General features: G+C 38.4%; 1 protein-coding gene across 1 annotated transcript; it reads left to right on the top strand.

Moving 5' to 3' along the window:
- Positions 1-583: 583 nt before the first annotated feature.
- Positions 584-14710, top strand: tc2n (tandem C2 domains, nuclear). The gene is made up of 12 exons (XM_080513418.1): positions 584-659; positions 2612-2688; positions 2781-2951; positions 4725-4895; positions 5472-5551; positions 7815-7887; positions 8744-8844; positions 9161-9277; positions 10116-10307; positions 12386-12500; positions 12581-12780; positions 13448-14710. The coding sequence occupies exons 2-12, from the start codon at positions 2622-2624 to the stop codon at positions 13565-13567; spliced, it is 1407 nt and encodes a 468-aa protein (XP_080369544.1). The 5' UTR covers positions 584-659; positions 2612-2621; the 3' UTR covers positions 13568-14710.
- Positions 14711-15798: the final 1088 nt, after the last annotated feature.

Genomic DNA, 15798 nt, shown 5'->3' with positions numbered 1-15798 from the left:
AAAGGGGGAGGGAGGGAGAGGGAGGAGAGAGAGAGGGGGAGGGAGAGGGAGGAGAGAGAGGAGAAAGAGAGAGGGAGAGGGAGGGAGGGAGAGGGAGGAGTGGGAGAGAGAGAGAGGAGAAAGAGAGAGGGAGAGGGAGGAGAGAGAGAGAGAGGGAGAGAGAGAGAGGGAGAGGGAGGGAGGGAGAGGGAGGAGTGGGAGAGAGAGAGAGGAGAAAGGGGGAGGGAGGGAGAGGGAGGAGAGAGAGAGGAGAAAGAGAGGGGGAGGGAGGGAGAGGGAGGAGAGAGAGAGGGAGAGAGAGAGGAGAAAGAGAGAGGGAGAGGGAGGGAGGGATAGGGAGGAGTGGGAGAGAGAGAGGAGAAAGGGGGAGGGAGGGAGAGGGAGGAGAGAGAGAGGAGAAAGAGAGAGGGAGAGGGAGGGGAGAGAGAGGAGAGGGAGGAGAGAGAGAGAGAGGGGGGGAGAGAGAGAGAGGGAGAGGGAGGAGAGAGAGAGAGGGGGGGAGAGAGAGGGGAGGGAGGAGAGAGAGAGGGGGGGAGAGAGAGAGAGCAGTAACTAAAGTGAAACATAAAACCTCTGTGGATTTTCTCGTCAGGCTGAATGGAGTCACTGGATGTTTGAAGCTGCTTTGAAAGCAGAAAGAAAAGAAAAACACCACGCAGGTCAGTAAGTCTGCTTTTTTTATTATTATTATTATTATTTCCTATTTTCCTCTCAGGTTCAAGTCAAAGTCAGAAACTCGTGATTCTATCAGAACATTTCCTTCATTTCCTCCAGTGAACCTGAGAAGTGACTGATTTATTAGATTAGAAGTGAAAGAAAGAAAGAAAAGAACTTCAGTGAGTTGAAAACATCTGGTGTCGTGTAGAAAATACATTGGAATATTTTTGAGATGTATTTAAAATATGAAATGTGGTCAAACCTTCAGTAATGAAGCCGATAAGAAAATAGTCAAATAGTTTTCCTCAGTGAGTGAAAACGAAAACTACGTTTTCTTCTTTACGTGTTTTTATCATAAAACGACACCAAATGTGCAAAAAGGTTTTAATTTCCAATAAATAATGTTTTATTTATGCATAATTACATCACATCACCTATATTGATAACAGATGTTATATTATTGGTTATTAACAAACATTAATAAAGCATGATTGGATTATTAGTCTTTTATTTTGTAATTATTTTATTAGTTAATGAGTCGTTAAGGGTCATCATGTAGAAGTTTGGTTTCTTCGTCTCACACAAAGAAAATATATAAAGTCTGAGTTTTATTGTTATTTATTGGAGCTGAAATATTAATGATCCTCTTTTGGGAATTAAGATTAATAATCTGAAGTTCTTATTGTGTCTTTGTACGTTATTGATTTGTTTTCACTGTCAGAGTCATTGATGATTGATTGTTGTTTTAATATTTTGTATTTATGATATTTGTTCTGTGGTTTATGTTTCTTCTTTTATGATCCAGTTCTTGTCTTTTTTCTTCCATAAACACTCAGTGAGGCTGTTTTCAGTTACGCCTCCTGGAATCGAACTGGATGAGAGATGGAGGGATGGATAGAGTGATAGATGTTTCTTTTCCTTTTTTCTTTTTCTTTTTTCTCTTTTCCTTTTTTCTTTTTTTTCTTTTTTTTCCTTTTCTTTGTTTTTTTCTTCATTTTTCTTTTTTTCTCTTTTCTTCTCTTTTTTTCTTTTTTCTCTTTTTCCTTTCGATTTCTTTCTTTCTTTTTTGGCAGATTAATAGATAGATAGATGGATAGATTAATGATAGATTGATAGATTTTTCTTTTCTTTTTTCTTTTTTCTTTTTTCTTTTTTCTTTTTTCTTTTTTCTTTTTTCTTTTTTCTTTTTTCTTTTTTCTCTTTTTTCTCTTTTTTTCTTTTTTTTCTTTTTTCCTTTTCCTTTTTTCCTTTTTTTCTTCTTTTTCTTTGTTTTTTCTTTTTTGGCTTTTTCATTTTTTCCTCTTTTCTTCTCTTTTTTCCTTTTCCTTTCTTCTTTCTTTCTTTTTTCTTTTCTTTTTTGATAGATAATAGATAGATAGATTGATAGAGTTCTCTTTTCTTTTTTTTTCTTTTTTCATTTTCTTTTTCTCTTTCTTTTTCCTTTTTTCTTCTTTTTCTTAGTTTTTTTCTCTTTTTCCCCCCTCTTTTTTTCATTTTTTCTTTCTTTCTTTTCTGATAGATTAATAGATAGATAGATTGGTGGATTGATGATATATTGATGGATAGATGGATAAATAGAGAGAGAGAGAGAAAGTTGATGCTGATGTTCATCAGAAAATGACCAAATGTTTCTTTTCTTTACATTGAATTCATTATTAAGTTGGATTTTTATAAAATTCTCACCACTTTAAATTAACTTTATATTAACTTTATATTAACACAAATGATTAATGTACAGACTGGTTAGCCCACCAGACAGTCACTCATTATTACATCTGAGGACTAAAGTCACTTTAATATTATTAATGTTCACATAAATGGATTAATTTGAAAGGTTGCGTCAGACTCGGGGAACGATTGTCAAATAAACCTTAGAAATGTAGAAACGATACCAAATGTGAGCTGCAGGCGACGTTTGGTCACATTGTAATGTTTAATAAAAGTTGTTATTTAGACGTAGAGCCATGGAGTGTCTGAAGAGCTGCTGCAGGAAGCTGCTGAGGCGGAAGCTGAAGGAGCAGGAGACTCAAGGTAAGACGGCGGCGGCGGCGGCGGCGGCGGCGGCGGCGTCCCGTGTGGACGGGTGCTCTGGCCTCTGGTGCAGATGTGCTCTGGCGTTGCAGTGATCGCCATGACGATGCCGCCGGGCGACGCAGAAGGAAGGCGGGGCGTGGCCGACGACTACCTGCTGTCCAAGCTGCCGTCCGACGGCCGAGACGTCCCCTTCGTCCTGCCGTCCTTCAAGGCGTCTTACGTCCAGCCGGACGTCCCCGACGTCCCGTCCCGCCCGCTGGGTGAGGCTCTCACACCTCGCCTCCTCACGCCTCTATGGCGTCTGGTGGTTCTACTCACTTTATCTGGTTGGTTGATGAACTGGAAGGAAAGAGGAAGATGTTCTGTTCTGTTCTGTTCTGTTCTGTTCTGTTCTGTTCTATTCTATTCTATTCTATTCTATTCTATTCTATTCTGTTCTGTTCTGTTCTGTTCTGTTCTGTTCTGTTCTGTTCTGTTCTGTTCTGTTCTATTCTATTCTATTCTATTCTATTCTATTCTATTCTATTCTATTCTATTCTATTCTATTCTATTCTATTCTGTTCTGTTCTGTTCTGTTCTGTTCTGTTCTGTTCTGTTCTGTTCTGTTCTGTTCTGTTCTGTTCTGTTCTGTTCTGTTCTGTTCTGTTCTGTTCTGTTCTGTTCTGTTCTGTTCTGTTCTGTTCTGTTCTGTTCTGTTCTGTTCTGTTCTGTTCTGTTCTGTTCTGTTCTGTTCTGTTCTGTTCTGTTGTGTTGTGTTGTGTTGTGTTGTGTTGTGTTGTGTTGTGTTCTGTGATAAACCTTGTAGACCTAAACCAGCAGTGTTTAAAATATGCATGTCTGAAACAGAACAACACAATTCTTCTTCTTTGTCTTCTTCTTCTTTGTCTTCTTCTTTGTCTTCTTCTTCTTCTCCTTTGTCTTCATCTTTGTCTTCTTCTTCTTCTACTTCTTTGTCTTCTCCTTCTTCTTTGTCTTCTTTGTCTTCTTCTCCTTTGTCTTCTTCTTTGTCTTCTTCTTCTTCTACTTCTTCTTTGTCTTCTTTGTCTTCTTCTTCTTTGTCTTCTCCTTCTTCTTTGTCTTCTTTGTCTTCTTCTCCTTTGTCTTCTTCTTTGTCTTCTTCTTCTACTTCTTCTTTGTCTTCTTCTTCTTCTACTTCTTCTTTGTCTTCTTCTTTGTCTTCTTCTTCTTCTACTTCTTCTTTGTCTTCTTTGTCTTCTTCTCCTTTGTCTTCATCTTTGTCTTCTTCTTCTTCTACTTCTTTGTCTTCTTTGTCTTCTTCTTTGTCTTCTTCTTCTTCTACTTCTTCTTTTGTCTTCTTCTTCTTTGTATTCCTCTTTGTCTTCTTCTTTGTCTTCTTCTTCTTTGTCTTCTTCTTTGTCTTCTTCTTTGTCTTCTTCTTTGTCTTCTTCTTCTTTGTCTTCTTCTTTGTCTTCTTCTTTGTCTTCTTCTTCTTTGTCTTCTTTGTCTTCTTCTTCTTCTACTTCTTCTTTGTCTTCTTCTTCTTTGTCTTCTTCTTCTTCTTCGTCACGTAGAAACACCTTCTTGGCGACATTCTGAGTCTTGACATGTACGGAGGACTGGATGTGCCCAAATTAAATAAATACACCATTCAATTACTAATTAAATGTGTAATTATTCATTAATATTTAAATTGAGTATATAAATGTTTCATGAATTAATTAAAATACCAATTAATTTTATGTAAATTATTTCACTCTCTAATTATTTCCTCGTCTAAATGTGGCATAAATAAATAAATAAATAAAAAAAATAAAAAAAGGGAATTAAATATATACATGTATCATTAATTAATTAAAATATTAATTCATTTTATGTAATAAACAAGTAATTATTTCACTATTTGATTAATAATTTCATGGTCTGCTTCATGAATTTACTTTATCTGTCAAAGCTACCCACGTACTTATTTATCTCATTTTGGCACATTTTCATCACACTTTTTCATTCATTCATTCATTCATTCATTCATTCATTCATTCATCCATCCATCTGGGAATCGTCTCCCTCTGCAGGTTCAGCGCGGTGCACGTACGCGGCGAGGAAGGCGGAGCTTCTGGGCTCCAGTCAGTTCATCTACAGCCCCGAGTCCAGCTTCCACCGGGGCCCCGTGGCCCCGTTCCTCTCGCCCGGCTCCGCCCGCCGGGACACCATGATGAGCAGGACGGCCGGCCCTCTGGGTCCAGGTAGCCTCGCCTGGCCACGCCCCCAATGCCCCCTGACCCCGCCCCCAAGGCGACTGGCCCCTCCCCCACCGGCTGACCCGGCAGACAGAAAGCATTAATACTGATTTATTTAACACAATAGCAGTAAATACTATTGAATAATATGAGTTTAACATGAAGCTTCTCGCTTATTTCTGCACTAAAAACGTATAAACTAAAAGGTTCCAGTGATTAATCACATCATGATGTTTAATCATGGACTGAAAAAAGGAAAATACTTGGACCAACTTAACTAATTGGCAACACCTAAATGAATCGACTTCAAATAATTAGTTATCTTAAGTTTGAAATTAAACCACGTTATTAAAGCAAGTTAGAAAAAAATAGATGAATTTTGGTGTTATATTCTGGTATGTCTACATCATTTATAACGTATAACATTGAAGAATACAACTGTAAAGGCTTTAATTATGCCAGTTAATATATCATTTAAGTAGAAATTCTATAGAAGCTTCAGGACTTGAGCTTTTCCCTTGTTAACCCGTGCGTCTATAAGCATTTATTATCCTGCTGAAGGGGAAACGTTTGTTGTTGCAGGCGGCAGTGTGAAGCGAAGCGACCAGCAGCGCCTCAGCAGCTCCATGTTCGACCTGTCGGCGCCTCACGGCCACAAGCAGGTGGGACGCCACTTCTTCTGGCTTTTTTTCAACCCGAAAACACTTTTGATTGGTCGGTTTCTTTGGTTTTTATTTTAAAAAATTAACTCTGAATTCCTATAATCTGCCTGGTTAAATTATTAATTTATTAATTAAATAAAACAGGAAGTCACGACAGCGGACGTGTTGTTTGGAACTTCATATTTCACATATCTGCAGTTAAGAATCAGTGGTTTATCTGTTTATTTTGTTGTTTTTAACCGGCTACGTACCGTTTAATTGTCAAGTTTCACAGTGAATATGTTTATTAAGAATAGTGACGTATGAGTAATGTGACCATGAACCTCTGTCTGTTTTTGGACCAATTCTCAGGCTAAAATATCAATATTTTACTTTTCAGTTACTATTTTTAAGATAAATTTGTGTTTTTTTCATATATAATTTGAATTTATTGCTTAAATGCTCAAGATTGTTACGTAAGAAGTTGAAATGTGGACACATGATGCAGGATTTTGTATTTTTTATTGCTAAAACATGAACGTAAATAAAACTTTCTTTCACACGTTAACACAAGGTATCGGAATCGTCGACACCAGCGCTGGTTTTACTTTGTATCACGAGAAGTTCAACGTCTTAAGTTTGACTCTTAGTTAAATAGAGGATGTGGTTTTTCAGTCGGCGTGAGAAAAACCAAACAATCCAGCTGAAGTCTGATCTTTAACTCCGTGACAAACGGCGTTAGGCGGCGTTAAAGCAACAGATCAAATAAAACACAAACGCTGCGTTCGGCAACACGGAGGACAAACAGCAATAAGTAACGACGGCGGCAATAAATCCAACTGCAAACAAGGCAAGAGTTTCCTGGATGAAATCAAAAGTGCAGCTGGAAGGAGGAAATAAAAACACCAGAGAGACGGAGCTTATTAACGTTTGTAGTTTGTTGGACGGAAACGTTGCTTTAGAACATATAAAGGATATTAGAGTGAAGCCAAACACTGAACAATTCACTGATTCACCAACAAAATGAAGCCGCAAACTGGGAATCAAGTCGTTCGGTCCAGAATGAAAGGAAGAAGTGAAAGAGGAGGGATTCAAGAAGTACATATTGAAATAATAATGATAATAATAATGAGAGGTGGGAAAAGTGCCGAGATATTGTAATTGATTACATGAAATTCTGCACATTTAAAAATCTACTTGAGTAAAAGTGAGAAAAAGTTGTTAATTTAAAGTAAAAGTTGAACAAAATGTAATCTCTACTCTTTTGATTAAAATAAAATAGTCGTAAAAATGGTTTTAAATCTATTTTTAGTCCACAAAATAACTGAGGTAATAGACGCAAACCTGAAGGTATTTTCATACTCGTGTTCAAGATGTACTTGAGTAAAAGTAAAATTACTTATTTCAAAAACTACTTCAACAAATTGCTACTCAGCTACTCAATTACAGTAAAGTGAGTAAATATAATCTTTACTTTCCACCTCTGATAATAAATCCGATGAGTTGTTTGCAACAATTTTTAAATGCGATTATTCATATTTTATTTAAAATTTCAGGTTGATTTCAAGTGATCTGGTGTCAAAGAACAATTTATAACTTTTCTAAAGTAAAAAGAAAGAAAGAAAGAAAGTTGATAACCAGGATCAGGCTGGACAAGAACAAAGATTAATGAGTCACGTTCAGGATTAAATAACAAACTAATCCAAACAGACGTGAAACAAAAGACGACGTTAGAAGAAATCGATCAATCGACTGAGTTGCAGAACAGCAGGTCCTTTCTTCTCCTTTGATCTTCTTTGTGTTAAAAATAATAAAGTGATTCTGAGCTGAGCAAATGTTAATAAAACATCCTTTTATTTTTGACTGACGTTGAGCAGGGACGTTGGAAATGTGACCAAAAAAAAAAACAAATTAACATGAAGTTTAACATGAAATCTAACCAGTGTGGTTGAATTGATAAAAATCTTTCATCATGACCTCCTGGAATGAACGACTGAATTTTAACTTTATGGGAAGCGACAGAATCAAACTTTTTCTGGAGGCTTTATCTTGCATTGTCAAATGGCGTATTTTTAAAAGTGCACCTTTTTTTTAATTTTTTGATGAAATATTTCAACATGTTCAGGGTTTGTAAAAATATCATTAATAAACATGAACACTTCCAAACTGTACTGACACATTTTTGCTCTTAAACAAAGAGAAATATCTGAAGTTATTGTCATTTATAGGTTATTATGCTCTATTTCTTTATGATGATGATGATGTGTTTGCGTTTTTGCCGCAGCGCCTCGACTCCATGTCCAGCGCCCTGAGCAGCAGCACCTCCTCCATGATGGACTCCGTCGAGAGCAGCCTGGGTAGCTAACTAACTAACTAACTAACTAACTCACTAACTAACTAACATACCGCCTCATACCGTCGCTGCATATGCTGTAATTTTTCTCTATATTTCAGTTCAGCACATAAACAGGAGCATATTTTAAGACACCTTGTGGTATTATGTAATAAAGGTGTAATATGTAATACAGTTTTAACGCATTTTGTAATAACGCCACATTTTGTAACAATCTGCCGCATTTTCTAACAAACATTGTTGCGTTTTCTAACAACGTGTTACATATTGCAACAGTTGTTACATAATGCTCTACTTATTTATTTATTTTCTTTTAAAACATTTAATAATTTGGTGCATTTTGTAATAAATCATCAAAATTGATGCCTTAATTAGAAAAGCCATCAAAACATCAGAATAACTTTAAGCTGTCCAGCTTAATTAGGAAAAAAAAAAAAAAAAGAACTAAAAAAAAACTAGTAGGATGTTTTATTGCTCGTGCGTAAATCAAAAGTAACTGTATTCATTTTAATGGAGAATTTGCAGGACATAACCACATTAAATCTGCATTATTTTATGTAATTGTTATAGACGATACAAAGTATAAGAACACAAAAACAAACACTTATTACATTATTACATGTTGCACCACTGTTACATAATGTTGCAATATGTAACAAGTTATTCCAGAATGTAGCAAAGTTTATCACATGTATCAAATTGAATTGCATTATTACGTATTGCACCATTTTTTCCATAATGCGAAGTTGTGTTGACTCAATGTTCAGGTTGGTTTTAGATGAAATAGAAGGAGAACTTTATTGAGAAACTAAAATCAAAATGTTATTTCCTGAACTTCACGTTAAATCCTCACGCTGCAGATTCCATCACGTTGTCCGGAGACGAGCGCGACCTGGGGAAAGTGTGCGTGAGGCTGAGCTACCAGGAGGCTCTGGAGCAGGTGTGGATCACCCTGGTGGGGGTAAGGTTACACCCAGAGCCCCCGAAGGGGGGGGGGGGACACACAAACAGCTGCATTGTTCTTTCTCTCTCAGCTTTTTCCCCTAAATGGAGCCTCTGTGAAGGAATAACACTCAGTGTGTTTCAGCTCCTCTCAATGCTCCTGCAGGAAAAAACCTTGTTTTAAAAAGATGGTTTGAACACAAAGTGGATCGTTTGTTTGTGGGAAAAGAAATTATTTTAATATGAATTAATTACAACGCAGAGCATTTGGACGATAGAAAAGAATAACAACCCTGTTTGCTGAACAGCTTCTTTAATGTCTCGTTTCATCTCAGTGCTCAGACCTCCACCTTCCCGTTGACGTGACGGAGCAGCAGAGGATCGGCTTCAAAGCCGTCCTCACCGTCCCTAAAGCCGTCCACTTCAAGAGCACCGTCAGGCCGTACAGCCAGGTACCGAGCTCCGCCCGCCGGCCTGACGGAGGACGAAACCAGCCCACACACCCTCTTCTTACTTATCTATTTAAATGCATTCAAAGCACAATATTGTCATTTAGTGAAGCTTTAAAGGTTAAAACCTACATATAATTAGAATCACTGGTTTGGTCAGAGCGCTCCATGTTTGCAAGTAAAAAAAAAACAACAACATACATTTAAGGTAAATTAATGACCTGAAGTTGTAAATATGAGCATGTTTGATTATCTTGCTCTGATTTTTTTTTTTTTTTACCTGCTTTAACTGATAGTTTGGTGGAATCAGCTCCAGCAGCCTGGGTTGAATGAAACAGTATCAAGGATTCTGATAATTCAGAACTATTAGATATGTAGTGCTGAATAGACAAAACTGTTTATATGAAATAAACCTCATACACATGAGAAAGAGGTTTGATTTTGCTTTGCAGTAGGAAACCATACGTCACGTTCCTCGTTCGCCAAATCATTAGACGTTATAATACTATTTATTATTTATCATTATCTCCTCTATGCTGATGACATGCAGATATATTGTCTGATAAACGTGATCGAAACCAGTTTAGTGTTCCACTAATAATGACTGTCAATGAGCTCAGACTAAAGTGAAGCGTGGAGTTCCACAGGGGTCTGTATTAGGACCTATACTTTTCACATTATACATGCTCCTTGTTGGAATATTATCAGGACACACTCCGTTGAGCTCTACTGTTATGCAGATGATACACAAATCTGTATATACTCGAGGCATTTGGCCTGATTGAGCTGTAATTTTGTATTTTTTGTATTTTTTTTTAATTACATCGATTTGTGCGTTCAGGACGTGTCCTTCATGGAGACCTTCGTGTTCGCGCTGCGCCTCCAGCAGCTGCGCTGCAGCGCTCTGGTGCTGCGGCTGCAGACGCACCAGCCCAAGAGGCGCACGGCGGCGGAGTGCGTCCTGTCGCTGCGGAGCCTCGACCCCTGGGAGGCGGAGCACTGGCTCGACCTCTGCCCTCCATCCAAGTCCTCGGTGAGACTCACATCTGGCACAAACAAGTCAAATTGAAGTAGTAGAAGACCACACACACACTCTAGATAGAGCTGCTCAGGCTGGTTTAATCTAGAAAATCATGTTACTGTCTAGATAGAGCTGCTCAGGCTGGCTTAATCTAGAAAATCATGTTACTGTCTAGATGGAGCTGCTCAGGCTGGTTTAATCTAGAAAACCATGTTACTGCCTAGATAGAGCTGCTCAGGCTGGTTTAATCTAGAAAATCATGTTACTGTCTAGATAGAGCTGCTCAGGCTGGTTTAATCTAGGAAATCATGTTACTGTCTAGATAGAGCTGCTCAGGTTGGTTTAATCTAGAAAATCATGTTACTGTCTAGATAGTGCTGCTCAGGTTGGTTTAATCTAGAAAATCATGTTACTGTCTAGATAGAGCTGCTCAGGCTGGTTTAATCTAGAAAATCATGTTACTGTCTAGATAGAGCTGCTCAGGCTGGTTTAATCTAGAAAATCATGTTACTGTCTAGATAGAGCTGCTCAGGCTAGAAAAGCATTATACTGTCTAGTGAGAGCAACTCAGGCTGGTTTAATCTAGAAAATCATGTTACTGTCTAGAATCACTGTGTTGTATTTGGTGTTATATAAATAATAAGAGAAAAAAAAGAAGTAGTAGAAGAAGAAAAAGGCAGTTAAGGTAGAAAAAAGTACAAATAAACGTCTGTGTGGGAAATAATCTCGGAGTACTTATTGTCCGCCACCTCCTGCGTTTGGCCGCGGCCTGTTATCAGGCCCTTGTGTGAATCAAGACAACGCACAGCGTGTCTGCGTGAAGCGTCGCCGCCTTGCTCACACGCACAGAGCAGGACGACGGTCAACAAAAGAACTCGGTCGTTGCGTAACGACGTGGAATAAAGCGCGGGTCCATTTATGAAGAAGATTGGGAAAAAATGTGTTTGGTGCCGAAGTGCGACATCCTGAAAAGTAGGTCAAACCTCAAAACCATTTCTCCAGCAGAGAGCGGCTTTGCCGATAAGTGGAAGTGTGTCTGGCCCGCTGACGGTAAAATGTTTCAGTACTTAGCGGGTCAGAGTGGGAGTCGTCAGAGTGGGAGTCGTTAGAGTCGTTAGAGTCGTTAGAGTCGTCGTCGTCGTTTCTGATTCCTCAGCAGCCGAAACACAAAAGAGCCCAAATGGTCCAAATCACTGTCGCGAAAAGCTCTTAAGGTCCTGGATGGTTTAACCTGTGTGTGTGTGTGTGTGTGTGTGTGTGTGTGTGTGTGTGTGTGTGTGTGTGTGTGTGTGTGTGTGTGTGTGTCAAGCCTCTCAGCAGCTGTTTAAAGGGGAACAATGTGTTTCTGAATCCCAACAGCAGGAGAGAAACTCTGTTTTTCTCGTCCGTCTGAAAACCTTCAAACTTGTGTCATCGGTTAAGGGTTATTGTTGTTGTTGTTGTTGTTGTTATTGTTGTTTTTCTGCTCTGCCGAGGTGAAAACTGTTCGTTCGATGCCGGACTCTGACCGTTCTTTGTCCACGTTGCGTGAATCTTTTGCAGTTTGGAGAATTTTGCTTTTGGAAATGATGTCTCTATCTGTGATTCAAGTATATTTATCAGATTCTATCAAACAACAGAAGGTTTATTAGCGAGTCTGTTCAGTCTTTGATTGACTTTTTCAAGTATATTTGCATAAATTCCCCCTATAAGGTTAAAGCTCCAAATGTAGAAACAAAACTCTGTCCGATAAGCGGAAGATTTATTTGAGCGTCGCCGCTTTAACATTCTCCTTCACTTTATTTGATTATGTAACTGCAAATAGATTTCTTTTTGACCACATGGTGACCTGCAGTAGTTTTTGTTCTTGCTTTGATTTGAGATTTCCGACTTATTTAAAAAAAATTCTAATTATTCAGAGCAAACATCATGACTCGGAATTCCAATGTTGATTTAAAAAAAAAAAACATTTTTAAATCTGCGTCTTGCTAATCCTCTGCAAAACATTGAATTCTAAATCATTCAGACGTCATTTCATGGAGTCTCTAAAGCAGAATTTTGTGACGTTTGATCATTCTATTGCCAATATCTAACGGAGCATCTTCCTCCAGGTGTGTCACTCTGAGCTGCACCTCTCCACCTGCTTCCAGCCGGTCAGCGGACGCATCCAGCTGCAGGTCCTCGCCGCCCACAACCTCCCCGCCTCCTCCTCGCCGCTCACCCAAGGTCAGTCCGCGCTTCTTTCTCCAGAGAAAATGGCGGCCGCCCGTCGCTCACTCGCCCTCCTCTCCCGTCTCCCCCCGAAGCGTTCTTCGTCAAGGTGGAGATGCTCCAGCCGGGGCGGGCGGTGCTGAAGAAGAAGACCCGGGCGCTGAAGGCCTCGGCGGGGCAGTGTCAGTGGGCGGAGACTCTCCACTTCCTCCTGGAGCCCTTAGACCACGCCTGCTCCCTGCTGGTCAAGCTCTACAGCCGCAGCTCCGTCAGGCAGAAGCGCTGTCTCGGACAGGTGGGGGCATTTTTAATTTTTTAATTTTTAATTTTTAATTTTCAATTTTCAATTTTCAATTTTCAGTTTTCAATTTTCAATTTTCAATTTTTTATTTTTTATTTTTTATTTTCAATGTTTAATTTTTAATTTTAAATTTTTTATGTTTAATTTTACTTTTTTTTTTTTTTTTTTACATTTTTTACACTTTTAAATGTTTCAATGTTTAATGTTTTAATTTTTAAAATTGTATAATTTTAAATTTAAAATTTTCAAATGTCAATTTTTAATTTTTAATTTTTAATTCTAAATTTTTTATTTTACATTTTTACATTTTTAAATGCTTTAATGTTTTAATTTTTAAAATTGTAAAATTTTTTATTTTTAATTTCTAATTTTTAATCTTTAATTTAAATTTCTTAAATTTAAAAATTTAAAACTTTTATTTTAAATTCTAAATTCTACATTCTACATTTTTTATTTTTTATTTTTAAACTTTAATTTAAATGTTTTCATTTTTTCAAAAACTTTTTTCATTTTTTATTTTTATTTTAAATTCTAAATTCTAAACTCCTCCTCCTCCTCCTCCTCCTCCTCCTCCTCCTCCTCCTCCTCCTCCTCCTCCTCCCCCTTCTCCCCTCTCCCTCCCCCCCCCCCCCCCCTCCTCCTCCTCCTCCTCCTCCTCCAGGTCCAGCTGGGGTTGGACAGCCCCGTCCCGGACGCGGTGGCGCAGTGGAAAGACGCCATGTCTCACCCGGAGAAGGTGGTGTCGTCGTGGCACCGGCTGAGCTCCTCCTCCTCCTCCTGAAGAGTTTTCAAAGCGACGATTCCCCAGTGAGTGCAGATCAGCGAGAAACCGGGATTTTTTTTTTTAAACAAAGAATCGCTGCTGGAAAAGCAAGTCACAGTTTAAAGACGTGTTTTCACCGGATATATCGATGTTTTATCCAAGTCTCACATGTTTCCTCCTCTGGAGTGGAAACTTCATCACAGTTTCAGGTGGAAAGGCAGAAAAAAGAGGGTTTTAGAACACTTTTGCATTTTTTAGAAATGTATATATATATATATATAATAGAAGAGATAGTTTCTACTACATAGCTAACATACATTAGTTGACTAGACAAGTCCTACGTTGTAAATGTAAGTTAAATCCTTTACTGAAGTACAAATAAGTGAGCATCAGTCTCCTGGGAGAAAATGTTTAAACTGTTTTATTTCAGCCACCAGCCGGTTTGTGACGGAGGCTGAACATATAAACCTATTCAAGGACATTGCAAATATTTAGAAACGGCGGGAAAACACGCGCGTAAAAGTTCTTATTTGAGAAGAAGAAGGAAACGTGAGAACAGTACGTGTTTTTAGAGGCCGACGCTGTAAATAGGCCCTTTATTCTTCTTTTATTTTGCACTAATTCACATCGATAGGACGTCGCGTCACTGGGCGGTCCAGCGCTAAATGTACTTTTAGGGATTTATTTATCTGTGATTATCCTGGCGGCATGGAACAAAAACATATAAGGTACTTTTTTAGGGTTTTCTTGCGATCTGCTTTTTTTTTTTAATGTCAAAATAAAGGAAATAACAAAGCTTATCCTTTAGCTCCCCAATAATATAGATGGAAAATATCCTCTACCTTTAATGTCAAGTGATTGGACAATAATGTACTGAAGCATTGAGACACTTTCCTCCTTTTCAAATGCAAAATGCAAAATATTCATTTCCCAGTTAACACATTTTGTAGACACAGAGGAGTCGACTTTATCTTGTGTCTGATTACATCGACTAGACAAACAATAATCAGCTCATTACTGGTTGTAAAAGAATAAGAAATAAAATACAGGAAATCACTCAGCTTTTTTCTTTTATTACCCCCTTCAGTTGCATAATCGACTTTCCTCCGACGTCGCGTCACCGGATGAGGAAAACCGCAAATGTCGGGGAACTCTGATCAAAAAGCACTTTATTTACACGTTTCTCTTTTTCAAAATATGTCATGTTGGTGAACGTTAATAAAAGGTGATATTTGATAATGTCATGTGTTTTTATTGAGTAAAGTGAGAAGGTTGTAGTTTGGCTTAATGTCCGAGTTTAGGAAATAATAAGAATAGATTATTTAATAATACATGAGAAATGAAGGACGTCCTCGTTATATAAAGTGTCTCACTGCTGGATTATGGAAGGAAAACATGTCTTACTGGGACGAGCGTTATTACACAATCTGCAGCCGTCGTAAAATAAGTCAACAGACATAAACCACTGAGTCGCCTTGTCACTTTTTATTGAAGAAGCCGTGAATGAGAAAAGCTCAAAGCAAACAAGAGTTTCACCTCCTCGCGTCGTCACGCCGCTGCTGCTGCACATCAGAACATCCAAACTGAAGGTTGTGCTTCCAAGACCTGAAAGTTTAGTGTTTTTATTTGCAAAAAAAAAAAAAAAAAAAGCACATTTTGTTGTTTTTTTTATTGCTTTTTTGTTTCGTCAAATCGTGGCGAGAGTTAACTTCATGGAAATCCTGTTCAGTCTCATAAAGCAGGACACTGACCAGCAACGTGTTCTGTGTAACCAGCTGTGGACACACACACACACACACACACTCAGTGGACAATAAGTGTGTGTATGTGTGTGTGTGTGGTGACCAGGACAACCGGGAGTCACAGCCCTTCACATCCCGCTGCACCAGAACACCCTTATTATTATTCTTTTTTATTTCCCCCTCCTACAAATAATATTTGATTTTTTTAATAATCGTCACACAGAATCTTAAAAAACTGTGACTTTAATGTCTCCGTTTTTTTATCTGAAGATTATTGGAGAGGCGCTGCTGTTTTTCTTTTTCCCTCGTTCCCTTTGTGTTTACTCAGCAGATTCTTTGGGATGATGGCTAATCCACATTCCAGGGTTTTTTCTTTTCCCTCCACGGCGTGCCTGTGTGTGCAGGTCTGCTCACCTGGGAGACGCAGTGCAGAACTCACTGGGTTCCTGCGGCAATAATTAATTTTTATTTTAAAACTGGAGAAGAAAAAACAAAAAAACCTACCAT

The sequence above is a fragment of the Blennius ocellaris genome, assembly GCF_963422515.1.
Source record: "Blennius ocellaris genome assembly, chromosome: 17".
NCBI lineage: Eukaryota > Metazoa > Chordata > Actinopteri > Blenniiformes > Blenniidae > Blennius > Blennius ocellaris.
Note: the sequence above shows the minus strand (reverse complement) of the source record. Positions and strands in the feature narration are given on the sequence as shown.